The sequence below is a fragment of the Pleurodeles waltl genome, chromosome 3_1 (genome assembly GCF_031143425.1).
Source record: "Pleurodeles waltl isolate 20211129_DDA chromosome 3_1, aPleWal1.hap1.20221129, whole genome shotgun sequence".
In the NCBI taxonomy this organism is placed as follows: Eukaryota; Metazoa; Chordata; class Amphibia; order Caudata; family Salamandridae; genus Pleurodeles; species Pleurodeles waltl.
The window spans coordinates 959,113,977-959,129,291 of record NC_090440.1 but is presented as its reverse complement, the minus strand read 5'-3'; the positions used below and the strand labels follow the sequence as shown (position 1 = coordinate 959,129,291).

At 44.1% G+C, this 15,315-nt stretch overlaps 1 protein-coding gene across 2 annotated transcripts in view; it reads right to left on the bottom strand.

The window, feature by feature from the left end:
• YRDC (yrdC N6-threonylcarbamoyltransferase domain containing) overlaps window positions 1–11,053 on the bottom strand; it is a 73,099-nt gene extending 62,046 nt beyond the window's left edge. For both annotated transcript variants that reach the window (XM_069223981.1, XM_069223982.1), the window contains exon 1: window positions 10,813–11,053. In XM_069223981.1, the coding sequence (XP_069080082.1) occupies window positions 10,813–11,053 (241 nt within the window). The remainder of the gene's footprint in view (window positions 1–10,812) is intronic.
• Between the last annotated feature and the right edge of the window lie 4,262 nt (window positions 11,054–15,315).

Sequence of the window (15,315 nt, the reverse complement as noted above, 5' to 3'; positions counted from 1 at the left end):
ACATTGCTTGAGACCTACCCTGCACAGCCTGGCTGATATCATGTAAACGTGCAATGCAACCTGTTAAATTAACCCTTTTAACAGGTAAAACCTCCCTTTCAAATATTAGTAAGTCAATCCAATATAAACCACGTAGCCCACGGATGCATGGTATTGAAAAGCAGGACTTGCAGAAAATTGATATTATCATGTCCCTACAGTGACAAGGCCAAAACAGCTTTTTTTATTTTGGCTTTTCTCGCTCTCCTGTGCAGAACACCAGAATACAAAATACTAAAACTGTATCTCAGAAAAGGGACCAGCAGACAAATAATTAAACCACTATTTTAATAGTTATTTTAAATCCCATTCAATGGAGAGTGCTGATTGTTTCCTAAATATTAAGGAAAAGTAACTTTTAGAGAGTTGTTCTTTACCTGCCTGAACAGTCAGAAGCAAAACTAGAATAAGCCTCTGTTTGCTCCTAGCCTTTGCTCAGTCTTGAATAGGTGTGGAATAGTTATGAAATGCCTCCCAGGAGCAAACAGGCTGACCTGAATGAGCAGAGTTGACTCCTTTGAAGGCCACAGAATATTCCGAGTGGGGGCTGTGAGCATCCTGTGAGACCACACAATCACATCCTGCTTGAAAGGACTGTTGAGCCATGTAACACCTGGAACACATTTGCAAGGGAGTTAGCAGGATGCCAAGCCAATCCCCGTGGAGCCCATTTGGTTGCTGACGGTCCCTGCTCTTGTCCTACAGACTTCTGTTTCTGGGTTTGTTTTGCATAAAGTACTTGCCTCAAACTAGATTTTACAGTTAGATGTGGGAGGACACTAGTATTACCAAAGGATACACTCCTCACACACACTTCTATCCCTCAGAGCCCAAGTTTAGTGATGCCAAATCGTTTAGTCATCTTGAAAATGTTCACATGGCTTGTTTGCAGTAAGGCAGACAGGAACTATTGAAAAAAAAAAAAAAAAAAGTAGAGTTGCCCCTGGGAACATTTACCCCATTGGTTAAGGAAGGGCCAGGAGTCACCTGCACCCACTTGCTACTGCCACTAATAAATGTGGGATCCCCAGCATGTTTCATTTTGTTTGGTATGTGATGTAGCTTAACAGTGGTTATTGACCAGGCCCCCGTTAACCACGTTCCCTGGGCCAGAGCCCTTTCCCTAAACTGTTGTGATGCACTGGCAACACCTTTAGCTGCCACTATAAGTCCCTAGAAAATGGTACCTAGATACCCAGGGCATGGGGTAGTAAGGGTAGGACCCGGAGGGCAGCAGCACTGATGGTGCCATCCTCTAGGGCCATGCATCCAGATACACTCAGAGCTACCATTGTAGGTTGAGCACTGGTGAAAACCTAAAACACAGACTCGGCATGGCACACTGCATGTGTGCCCTTTCCACTATACATTGCATGCACCATGGGTAAGACACCCCTCTGGCAGGCCTTCCGGCCCTGTATGTGAGGACATAACTGCATGAGCAATATGCCCCCACTACGTCCTTGCCAAACCCGGGACAGAGTGAGTGAACAGGGCAGCCATTTTAGTACATGTGCTGGACGCTGGTCAATACGAGTTTCACAGCTACACGATGGCCACTGAACCCTGGGTTGTTTGGTATCAAACAACTCAGAATGATAAATCCAAACTGTACCAGTGTTGGATGTATTATAAAATGTACCCAGGGCTCACCCTAGAGGTACCCCTTGCAAAAGCTTACCACAGTGGCATGGTTGCTGACTGGTCTTGACCAGCCTGCCACAGCCAGATACAAATCTACACCCCTGGGGTGAGAGCTTCTGCTCTCTGGGATGCAGAACAAAGCCCTTCCTGGGTGGAGGTGCTAAGGCCCCTCCCTTAGGAATGTGCACTGCCCTGGTGGCGAGCATCAAAGGGCTTACCACCTTTGAAACTCGACCTCCTGGCTTGCTGCTAGCAGCAGATGGCCGCCCCTGTTGCAAACCCCTAAGTTTGCCAGGAGCAATGGCAGGAATCTCAAACAAAGGACAGGAGAAGTGCCCCAACCAACCAGGTATGCACCACCCCTAAAGTGCTGCATGATAGGTGAACTCTCCGTTTCATTTTCCCCCATCTTGGATGGAAGGAAAATAGCCAATCAGGTGTGGGGGAGTGACCCCCTCCCACAGTAAGTGGTCTCTTATTGGGTGTAGTCACCCTAAGGTAGATGACCCACTGGTCACTATCAGGTTCCCCCTAAAACACCCACTAAATACAATATTTAGTGGGCATCCCTAAACCAAGAAATCAGAGTCGACGGACAGAAGAAGACCAGCACCAAGAAGATCCAAGGCACAAGAACTGTGGAACTGCTGCACCAAAGAAAAGGCTGCTGGACAAATGGAAAAACTATAAAAAACCACAGAGGACCACCACGCTTGGCAAACTGCCAGAGAACTCCCTCCAGAGTGGAGGTACCACTCTAAATCCACAAGGAACCAACAAGCCAGTGAGGTCAACTTCACTGACTGGATGCTAACTCTGGAACCCGACGCCCCCACCAGACCAAACTTCATATCAAAGACCGACGAGGACAAACCCTGCCTATGTACCAAGTTTGGTGGCACTGCGTCCTCCTGTGGCTGTACCACACTAATACTCTGGGTATTGGTCACCTAGCATCGGACATCCTGAAAAACAGCAACCGGGACTGTAAAAGGACCAGGAGAAAGGCCTAGTCGAGGGACTTCAGAAACAACCCAGAACTCCCACCAGAGTCCCCTGTTGTCCTGCAATCGGCCCATGAACCAACTTACCGTGCAGACAAATCCTGGAGGGTGAGACATGGGCAATGTAACAGGCCAAACAACCCTGGCTCTATGAAGTCGGTTAAAAAGCAGCCAAATTGACGGCTCAGCTGGCTCAGAGACATGAGAGGTAGAGACGTAGAAGGGAGGATGAGCATGGGGTCCAGACGGACAGACCCATGGACATAACAGTGCTTCGTGGTATACTTCATAAGCCTATACAGGTCCAGGATGGACGCTCCCCCACCGAAGACTTGGAGAGGTTTGCCAAAGACATCCCTAAGTCGCATCTGTCCCAAGAGGATGCTGCCCACCTAGATGAGAAGCTGGAAGAAATCAATGATGCAATTAAACAAATGCAAGGTGGGAAAAACACTGGGGCCATTGTGTCCCCGCAAATGTTTTTAAGTGTTTGGCAGGGCGAGTGGGAATTCCACTCTGATCAATATTCTGCAAGGCGAAGAAGGAGGGTATGCGTTCTCTTGACCTGTGAACTGCTAATATTATTCACATGCAAAACAAACCCCTGGAGGCCTGTTCTTCATAATGGCCAATAACCTAACTTAAGGAGGTGGAAATTCTGCCCAGGGTGCAGCCCAATCGCCCTCTCAGGTAATAGATCACCGGATACACCCAGATCAATCCATATTTATGTCACTTAGATCTGTCACAACCCCCGTCACCTTCACGGTGCCACTGGTGGTCTGCAAAATGGAAAATAGCCCGAAATTTAGAGAATGGGTCTGCCTTATATACTGTGGCAATGGCGATCTGTGTCTTTGGGCAAATTTCCCCTGGGAAGGAGAACCAGGCAGGGATGGCCTCTAGCCCCTTTGTTGTTCATGTTGGGGATGGAACCCCTGGAGGGATTGGTAAAGGTGTAATGTCTAGATTTGCAGGCTTCATCAGAAACCTGGCTGGGAAGACATATTGCAGTATGCTGATGATGTGCTGTTATATCTGTCTGAACTGGGTCCAATCTACTGCCTACATTCTGGAAATGGTAAAGATCTTTGGTAGGTACTCTGGGGTATGCATAAACTGTCACAAATCGTTGGTCGTCCCACTGATGCCATGGGAACATGCTGAGGAGGGGGGCAACACATTGCAGTGGGCTACTGCGGCCTTCCGATACCTGGGAGTATATATCACAGGGGATCTGAATAATTTAATTTGTAACAACCTGAGACAGATAGTAGATGGCTATAAAGCCAACATAGAACATTGGAATAAATTATCACTGAAGGGGAGGGTTGCCCTATTTAAAATGACGAGGCTGCCCAATTTTCTTGACATGTTACAGGATACACCTGGCGTGGTCCTGGACAGTGTCTGCCGGGAGGAAGGTGATGGGTGGGTGTTGATGGTATCATTTATCATCTGCTTTGGGACAGAGGCTCGCCCAGAATTCCTCCACGTGCTGAGCATTCCAACTTCACATAATTAAAGAGTGGACATTTGCAGACCAACAGGAACCTTCCCTGATGGCATACTGACAAGCCATGTAGAGCAGGGGGTACTTTAGGGACTTACAAGCAATGGAACAAGTGGATGGTTGGCCACCTCCAATGTCCACAGCCATTAGAAATTGGACAAGGGCTTGTAAAGCAAAGGGAAGGTGGCTCAAACTTTCTCTCACGACGCCCCTTAGCGACACAGCCATACTGAGAGACTTGACAAAGCTGCAGGGTTTCCTGAAATGAGATTAGCTTGACATATCCAAGTCAGGAGAGGTCAGAGGCCTACGGGGCCTAATGCCCTTCACAGACCCCCAGCCACAGTATAAAATGTCCAATACATTGTACTTTCAATATACCCAATTGAAACACAAGATGTCCACCTTTAAGACTTACCTTGACACATCAAAGATGAGTCTCCACTGGAATACAGAGTCATAGCTACCCTGTTACGTAAACACTTCATCTTCCAGATTCATAGGACACATACACTAATGACAACTCTCAGGGAGAGATGGAAACAGATTATTGGGGTCCTTAAAGATGAAGACTGTAGATGTCCACATGAGGCTGCAATCCACTCAGGCTTCTGTCTAGTGCAACTACAAATCTTACAAATAACTTATTTTACTAGGACACAAATATATAAAATAAGTTGCATGGTGAACCATTATTGCCTGTGGGTTGTGCGCAGAGGGTATCCCTGATTCATACGATATGGGAGTGCCCCAGGCTAAGGCCCTTTTGAGGAGGAGAAGCATTTGTCCGGAACATTGGATACTGAGGTAAAGATCACGCCCCACAGGTGGCTCTACGGGGAATATGGCACAAGCCATCTGTGCTTAAAACACATCTCCTAGTCTGTAATACTGCCTGATGGTGGCCAAATGGGATGCAGTCAGATTGTGTGGGCTGCTCAGGGTGAGAGGGTGGACTCGAAACCTGGACTAGTGCATGCAGGCTGAACAATCAGTTTACAACGCAAGAGGGTGCCCTTGAAAATGTATCAAGATTTGGGACCAATGACAATACCATAGGGTGGCAGCCTAAGATCTGCAGGGAACTGGGAAGCCATTACCTGGGCAAACATGGTGATTATAAGCCATTGCTAGAGACTGCAGAGGGTCAGCGACGTGCCACATTCAGATACTTCTAAGTGCAGGTCTGGACGCACAAGTTGCTATTGTAAAATGTGAAATTAATTTGCCCTGTGAAGCTCTCACTGTTTGCTAATCCTTTTACAGAATGTACGCCAATTTGCTGTGCTGATTTACACTAAGTATGCACAGTGATGGTTAAAGTACAATAAAAATATTTATTAAAAAATAAGGTAAACAAGGATGATACCAAACCCTCTTTGTTTGTACAGGTCCTCAAAAACACACAAACTTGCATCAATTTTCCTTTCATGGAAAAAAACATTTTAAAAAAATACCAAAAGGAGTCTACACGCCACAACAAGAGCATAGAAATGTTACATTGCTTGATTCAATCTTCGTGAAAGACTTAATTGTTGATATTCTATTATTCCTGATAATTACAAGCTGTTTCACTTTTTTGTCAACATATTTGGCTATTTTCAGTACAAGGACATTGCTCTTCTCTGCACTATTTTGTGCTCTAATATTGCCACTAAAAAATGCCAATTACAAGTAGTCTCTTCTCTCTTTCGTCATCACATTCTGACCAAGTATCTACCTTTGTTTACTTTCAGTGACAATTTTTCAGCCGGCTTCTGGCAACATTTTTAGGTCGAGCTCACAAGCACTTTGACCTGTTGCCAGTATTGTGGGCTTTAAACCACACCCATCACTTCCATTTGTTCATGGGCTTGCCTTTCAAAAATCACTTGATGTCATTGGTAAAAGCTTTACGTTTGTCCTGCTTTGGGGCGGTTTGGTTACCGACTTGGACACCGACCCTGTTACAGGGATAATTGCATGATTGGCAATATACTTCAAGGTGGGCGAACTACTTTTTTTTTTTGTCTGCGCTCCATGGCACTCACAGCACCCAGAGTGCAAACCTGATTGACAGTATCGTTTTTACATTATATGCACTCGGATCTGCTAAGTACACGTTCTCTGCAGCACGCATTTTAACCCTGTGTGCTACCTAATGATGACTCCAAGCTTCTACTAGACAAAAGTATGTTCTCTCTCCAGAAAGAACATTAATCGCCATTGTTATTTTGACATTTTTACATTATATGCACTCTGTGATTTGCCTAGCACACATTCTTTGCAGCAGGCATTTTAACCCTCTGGCTACCTTATAATGAGTTGAAGCTTTCATTAGATAAAGCTACGTTCCCTCTCTAGAAAGAACATAAACCCTCTGCGCTACCTTATAATAAGTCCAAACTTCCATGAGACAAAAGTACGTTCCCTCTCCAAAAATAACATTAATCGCCAGAGTTATTATGATATTTTTACATTGGTGCACTCAGGTTTGCTTAGTACACGTTCTTTGCAGCATACACATTCATTCTGGAACTTGTAGTTTTATTTTTATAATGTGATACAAGCTCAAAACCTGCCCTTGGATTAGTATTCGTAGAGTTGTCCAGCTCCCTAGTTTGCAGAGTGAATCGCTCATTTAGTTTATGTTTCTGCTTTGCATCCTGGGACTTGTTTTTTGGGTGTTTTTAATAACGTGATACAAGCTGTAACTACAAAGCAGAACACTGACTAGATGAACTACACACGTTTGAGTCTGTCAAACTTGAGCTATGTGCGCATGTACAGTTGATTATGCTGTACAATGGTCAATATTTTATAACTAATATTTCAGTTCAAGACTGGCTGAGGATCATTAATATCATCTGAGGAGGCTCTCCTCAAGAATGTGAAAAATCATGTGCGGTTTGTTCGAATCCCCAGATTGCAGTACAGGGACAGTGATCCACTAAGCACCCATTCTTGGAGTACAATTATTATTCATTGCTCCGCGGGCAATATCGCCTGTACCAACTGCCAAGTAAATATGTTTTGCACCTGGGAGTAGTTTGTGTTTTAAGGGTCTTGTTCAAAAAAAGGATTTCAGTAGGCCTACTAGCTCTTTAGTTACAGCAGGGCCACTGGAATTATGCGGCAGAAAGGACCAAAATATGTAACAGGGTTCACCAACTAACGTGGCAAAAAAAGTTGTTATGCATTTACAATGTCAATAGCTCATACTCAAGTAAATGCAAGACCTACTGCATTGCAAATGCTTGTTTAATTTCTTGATGAACATACTGACAAACTTCTGACCAGGATACAAGTATAGTGCTTGCACACTTTCAACCACAACACATTTACTGGCGCACACAGGAGCCTGATACAAATACGGTATTCCTCCGGTTTTCAATAAGACAGAATAGGGCCACCAAGGTAAAGCTTGAGATTATGTTCATGCTTTAGACACTCCAAGAAAGTGGATCATTAGTTGGGGTGGGTGGTTACCCACCTCAAGGAACAATCCCAGCCCTTTTCAAGGTGAATCCTCAAAGTTAGCAAATTAACATGAGTTTTACCCCCTGTAAGTTATTGAACAGAGCAGACAGGCTTAACTTAGGGCACTGTGTAAAGTATTTACATAGTACCAAAACATAAATAAAGTCAACATACTTCAGAATAAAAACTTCAAACTGAATTAGAAAACTAGAGTAAAATTTAATAAACTAACAATAAATTGACAAAAATCTAACAAGGAGAACCAGTGTATGGTTTTTTAACATTTTAAATACAAATTGGGCCACAAATCGCCAATGATAGTCAATGGTCGTGGAGGACCAGAACCTAAGTGCAGTTTGAGCCTGCAGGATGGATACACCAACCACATTCATCCTCGTCAGAGACTTTACCTTCAGAGTTAGAGGCTGATTTAGAACTCAGTAGAGAGGTTACTCCATCATAACTGTGACAGATATCCCATCCACTGAAATCTAAATTCCATTAGCTATAGTCCATTGGATATAATGGGATTTCGGAGGACAGGATATCCATCACCATTGTGACAGAGTAACGCGTCTGCCGAGTTCTTAATCAGGCCCTTAGTCCTTTAAATTCCAGTTCACCACCAGAGTAAATTCTAAAGCCCTCCAAGGCCTCATTTGGAGGCACTTAGACACTCACAGGGTGTAAATAAAGAGGCCAAGAGCAGGGTCCAGTCCAGTTGGGTACTTCCACCACAAGGCCTCTTATCGCCTGTTGTATCCCTGTAGCTTTAACAGGAGTCAGCCTCATGATCTTTGGAGTTCACTTATTTGTCCTGGGTACAGGATGGAGCAGGTCCAGTCCTTTCGGGCCCTCTCAGGTCAAAGACAGCAGTCCCAGTCGTCTGCTTATCTTCCGCAGGTGCAGGAAGTAATCTGAAGTAGGTGCCACAATGTGCCTAATGTATGCCTGGCACTAGCTAGTGGGTGGGAATGCCTCCTGGGCACAATCTACCCAATCATGTAGGGGTTCCAGAGGTCACCCTATTCACTTTGAGCATTTTCAAAATGGCAAAAGCCTTAGACCACATCAAATGAAATCTCAGACTGGGGCGTGTGTGTGGGAAGTGTACTCTGGTAGTCCTAGTGTCCTCCCGCATCCAACACAAAAATCCAGTTTGACACAGCCACTGGATTCACAAGAATTGTCTCGGCATCCTCTTCTCTTCCATATCAAGTGTGCCCTAATGGTTATATCTAAGCGCAGCAGACCTATCAAGCAGGTCAAAAAGGAAGCTCACAGCCCTACCTCGCATATTCTGCTGCATTCTCAGGAGTCATCACTGCCCATTCAGGTTAGCCTATTGTTTGCTTTTAGGAAGCATTTTATATCTATTCAAAATTAAACACCTTAAAATTATTTTGGTATGCAGTGTCACACTGAAATTTGGCTTACCATCTGCCTGGGGCAATGCTCTGACGAACACTTTAGGGTTTAGAACAAAATGGTCTTTAAGGGGGTGAATTTTAAACCACAAAGGGATCTGTTCAAAGTTGTCAGCTTACTGAAAATCATAAACTGCATGCCTCTCTCTCTCATACATCTTCATCCATCACACTCCTAAGTACACCATCCCATTAGCACGATAACAGCACCCTGGTGATCATCAAGCACAACGTGGAAAATCTCCCCACATAAGATCAAAAACAAAGACAACAACCTTCGAATCACACACCCTCCACGGTGAAACATGTGAATCATGTAGGCAAGCACCTCTTTCAGAGCATTTAGTGGGGTGGGGTCCTTCTGAAGCCCAGACGAGGCAGCAATTAAAAGCAGACATATAAACTGGTCCCCACCAGACCCTATATTCAAGTCCTTAACTTCACATGCAAAAACACTGACCAATTCTCTAAACAACATTTATATGAACAATTTAAGATAATCCATGATGGCGATGTAATTTCTGCTTACACTAAACATTTTACTTAATACTGCATTCCGTAATAGTGCCTTTTTTTAATAACGATGTGCTTCTGTAGGGTTTTTTTTTTTTAATAAAGCATATTACTCTTGTATAGTGTGTATGGAGCATCTGCTAGGAGCCAGTAAGTGTAGAGGTTGTGGGTAGTTTTTTTCATAACAGGCCACGATTGGAGTTCTGGAGTTGAGGTTGAAGGCACCGCAACTTTCTCACAGCTTCAGTGCGTTGGTCATAAAGGTGCTCAAATAAACTCTCATCCAAACCCTGGACTCTCTGCAGAGCGCGGAGAGCAATGGTTATGTGTGGCAATTATAATATGTGAAACTCTGCCAAAATGTGTGGACATACATAGCTTTCAAAATATTGGCACGGTAAAAGTTTTTAAAAAATGCAGTGCTTACAGGTGAGGGGAGTGTTGAGTGTGGTGAGGTAAATAGATGAGATGCAAGGAAGTAAAAGCAGGACTGTAAAAACTGTGCTGAAGAGGACAAAATCTGTGATGTGATGTATGCAGATAGAGAATTTCACAAAGCTGAGGGGAAAAGGGTGCGAGTGTTTAACTGAGTGACTGCAGATGGAAGTGGTGTGATACAGCTAGCAAGCAGTGTAAAAGCCAATACACTTGGCTTGTTTTAGGGCTTATTCTGTCACCGTGACGTTAGGATGCAATAACAGAAATATCACTGAGAGGAACCAATACTGGTTCGGTGGTACACTAAGGGTAACGGAGGATTTTAGTCTACGTGTTTTCGGCCACGTCCTTAGCTACATGAGCCGCGCTTCTTGAATAGGATCCCTAGTTATGCTTCCCATGCCATGCCCTACTGAAAACCCTGGCTTCAACTTCCCACACAGAGATATCATAAGCGCGATGCAAATGTTACAGCACAATAACATTTCCATGCGAAGCGCTGAAGGAACGTTTTAAGTTCCTTTTTTACCTAATTAACAAACATGAGAGATAAGGATTAATAAAAGCAAATCAACTCAGAGAATAACGACATCGGGGGGTAAAAATTACAGTGTACTGTTATCAGCAATGAACGCTAACTATCCGATTCATACACAGCCTATCGACTACAACGTAGCTCAGCCTACTCCGTGCAAACGCATACGTCACTTCCAATCACGTGCCCGGTAAGACGTGTTCCTCATCCTCCGGTCACGGGGCGCGTGCCGCTACTCACCCTCCGTTTCGCCACGTGCCGGGCGCCCCCCTGGCCCGTTCTGCACGGCAGCTGCCCCCCGCGGCAGGGTCTGCAGCCGGCATCCGCTCTCCTTGCCCGTGGCGGCGGCGGCGGCGCTGGAGGCGCTGCCTCCGCCTGAGGTCGCCAGGGTGAGGGGAATCCTGGCCAAGGCCGCGAGCGCGGCACGCATGGACTGTATTTTAGGATGAACCACTTCTTCCGGCTTTCTGGAACAGCCCATGCGCACGCGTGCGCAATAAATGATTGCTCCGCCCACATTTTCCTGCCTTGCGGTTGTAAATTGTACTTTCAGTTGGTTGGTAGTGAGACGTAGGGTAACGGGTTTAAATACAAAGTGCGCAACTTTAGAATTTGCAGAGACATAAATTCACTCGGGTGTCATCCGGATTTGGACGGGGGCACCTGCGCAGCCGCATATTTAACCGAGCACTCGCAGTTTAGCCTGTTTCGAAAGGCGCTTTGTCTCGAAATGACTTCCAAAACTGGATTTGAGGACGCGGAGTTGAAGGAGGACTAGCTGTACTCAGTTGAGCTAACGGAGAGTTGGGTGAACAGGGCAATTTCTGTGAAAGGGAAAGAGGATCCCAGAAGCTGAGGTAGAAGAAAGGAGAGTAGGGAAGACGGATATCGTAACTGGCAGTGTTTATGCGTGACATTTTCATGTTTTCAGTACCCTTATGTGACACCAAAGTTCTTTTTTTGTGACACTCTAACAAAAGTATAACCATGCAGTTATTTCTGTGTAATGGAGTACATTTCAGAAATGATCACCTCTTATGCAACAGTTTGGTCTAGAAATCTCCCCAACATTGCAGCAAGAGACTACATGTACATCCAGATAGCTGTGCCATATATCCTTTCAGACAGTGTGAAAATTAATGATCTTAAAATAGACCAGCGGTTGAATCATCAACAGCCTTTCCATTTCCTGGTGTACACATTGTAGAAAGCTTTTCACCGCACTGTATTAGAATAGCTCGACCTTAAAACTGTCTTGAATTCCACCCTGCCAGCCTACTGTTCAACCCTCAACTCAGCCACAGGTAAAACTCTTGCAACTTTGATGTTCAGGAGAGCCAGGATGACCAAGTTACCTCAATGGACCAGCAAAACCCATACCAAAGACTTGGATCGTAAGAGGAAAATGAAGGCCTATGCAGACAAGCAACAACATGCAAAAGACATTGTTTTGACTAAAGGAGAGCGAGTACTTGTCTGTCAGCTGAGAAAACATAAGTCTGATGCGCTCCGTATGGTGCTGAGCCATTCCAAGTTGTAAAGAGCAAAGAACACGTGGTGACTGCCCAACATCCTGGGAAATCCATTACGCAAGATTCCTCACATTTCCAACATGTAGCTCACCATTCGCCAGAAACTGATGTCAATGTAGAGACTGGTTACGAGAGACAGTTAAAAAAACAACGAATGCTGTTGCTCCTGCATCCCCATCATGTACACTTTTATTACTTGTTCTCCGTTTCCCTCTGGAGGGTGAGTTTTAATGAGTGGAGGTCATCTGGGGGTTTGTAGAGTCCGTCTGACGTCCAAGCATCCCATCAGTGGTGATTGTCAAGTCCGGGGTGCAGCAGGCACGGTTTAGCACCTTTTCTTGGTACAGCAGGACCTCAGTTCTCGAGCCTCAGGTCTTTGTTTTTGCTGGTCTTCTTTTGTCTGTGGAATCAGATTTCTTGTTCCAGGGATGCCCACTAAATACTAAGTTTCGTTTACGCAAATGACAACACATTTTATTTAATTTGCAAACATATGTAAAAAAATAATAATTTTATTAGGAAGGTTGGAGGTTTTCTAAATTCAATTGAAGCCAGACATCATCCATACAGTATTCTGTTTAATGCACCTGCACTGCTCCCAAGAATCAATCTGAGGATACTAATTACATTTTTATCCTCAAATTCCTTGACATTTACAGTACATTTTAAAAGTTCCAATTGTACATTTTCTAAGCAATTGCGGACATCCTGAGGAGGCTTTGCTGACCACAGGTTGAGAACCACTGGTAGAGAGGGAAAAGATTTCAGGCCAAATCAAAGGGAGCAATAAGATCTGAGTAAAAGTCTAGAAAACTATGTTATGAAGACTTGTATAGCAGTTGTTCACCCAAAGGTATCATGGCGCTAAGCCCTTGGAAAGCATTACTCTTATGATGTTCCAGATCCAAAGTTTTTATTGAACAGCCATGTTTTCATTACCTGCCTGAAAGTTTCAAGGGATTTTATTGCCCTAATGGATGATGGGAGGAAGCTCTATATCTTAGGGGCTAGATGGCCATACCAGTTTGCAGCTTTGCACTTCTTCTATGATAGGCAGTTTTTGGCAACTTGTTTAACACTTTTAAAAAACTTTGGGGGCTTTCATGTTGTGAATGACAGTGTGACTGGAGTGCACTGAGCGTTTACGTGGTATTTTTTTATCCCTTTCACGCAATCCTTATTTGCAATCCCATCAGTAACAGCGGTTGCCATTTACAGTAGCCATATTGGTTTCCGCTCTAGTTGTTGTCGGTCATTAGCATTGGGCTTTTAATTCTGGATACAGATGTGGCCGCGCTGCCATTCTGGTTAGCAGCTTTGCACTTCTACGATAAACATTTTTAGAAACTTTTAACACTTAAAAAAAAAAACTTTAGGGGCATTTTTGTTGTGAATGACAGTGTGACTGGAGTGCATGGAGCGCTCATGTGCTATTTTTATTCCTTACTCGCAATCCTTATTTGCAATCTCATCATTAAGAGCAGGTTGCCATTTACGGCAGCCATATTGGTTGTCGCTCTGGTTGTTGTCGGTCATTAGCATTGGGCTTTTAATTCTGGATGCAGAAGCGACTGCTCAGATTGAAGCCAATGGTCAACCCATCTACACCCATCCGCGCACGGTGACAGCCATGCTGCTGGTTTGTCTAGGAGCTTACGTTCCATGCACAAAGGCTAATTGCTATATGAGAGAGCAATTACTGCAAATAGGTAATCGGCTGTGTCATGCGTAGCCCTTTTCAGATAATGCCAGTGTGACACATAACTCGTCTATGTCAGCATGCTCTGTCGACCGCTTAAAATGCAGCTTAATTAATGTTAGCTCACTAGGTAAGCACTCGTTGGAAATCTATCAGATCCTTATCCAATGACCAATTCAATATAGTGTTTTCAACTGAAACATGGACAACATTTGATTCAGCTATTGGTATGGGCTTTTCTTGTCCCCCAGGCTATGTAGCTATCCATAAGGCCCGCACAGGTAGAAGAGATGGGGATTATTTTTAAAGACTGCTGGACTCTAACAGCAATAACTATAAATGAATTCCCGGGAATTGACACTTTGGATTTCTCTTTGAAATCCTAAGAAGGCTGTCTCATCTCTAGAGTTTTATGTTATCACCGTCCTGGCCTGACTGTGTCATATGTACCCCCTTTGAGAGAGACTATAACTAGTTTGGTTCTTACCCACTACCTTTTTTATACTGGGCAATTTCAATATGTAGGTGGAAGAACTGCCTCGTCCCATCAGTTCAGTGAATTAAGCAATGGCTGCGAGAGCCTAGGATTATATCAACTGGTCACGGGTCCTACTCAATCTAGCAGCCACACACTAGACCTCATTTTTGCCTTCAGGACTTGATTTCGGTTGAATTTATGGTACCACTGTGTTGGACAGATAATTTATTAATAAACTTTTCTTTTCAGGTTACAAAACTTAATCCGGCTAAATTGGGATCAACCAGAACATATATATATATATAGGTAGACGATGGCACAAACTTGATAATGCAGGTTGAGAAGGACTATCCTCCCTATTGAACCTGTTTGACCAAGAAAGATCTGTAGAAGATAATCACAACACCCTGGAGGATAAAATCCACAACCTCTTAAACAATAGAATCCCTATTGAAGTTATGAGAAAGAGGAGGCGCGAATCGCACCTTGGTATACCACTTCTTTGAAACATCCGAAGCAAATCTGCAGACAAAGATGGAGGAAATAGAGTAGCTTGCGTAAAGAGGAGGACAAGCTCTGTGTTTGTTCTTCTCTGGATGAGTATAAAAAGGAAATTAATAGAGCAAAAGCTGATTTTTATGCCACGGATATCCTAGTGGCGCCTAATAGTACAAAGAAGATCTTGGAGATTGTGCAGAAGGTCTCTAATCTGAAGTGCTTGAAAAGAGATATTACTCACACACAGGAATTGTGCAACTGCAGTTTTCTTTGTAGAAAAGATCACCAATATCCTAACAGATACTAGGGGCACATCTGATCATATTGGCCCTTTCCAACCATGCTGTATCCTGAGAATAGTGAGGGGAAGGATGGAATGCCAAACCATTCCAATGACTCCTCCAGACATGATAAGCTGTGGAGCCAGTTGGACTGGTTTGAGACTCTGACAGAGGAATGTATTCAGATAATGGCAAGTTCTATTTCATCTGGTCCCCACTTGACCCCTTACCGCATAAGATTTAGAAAACTTTAGC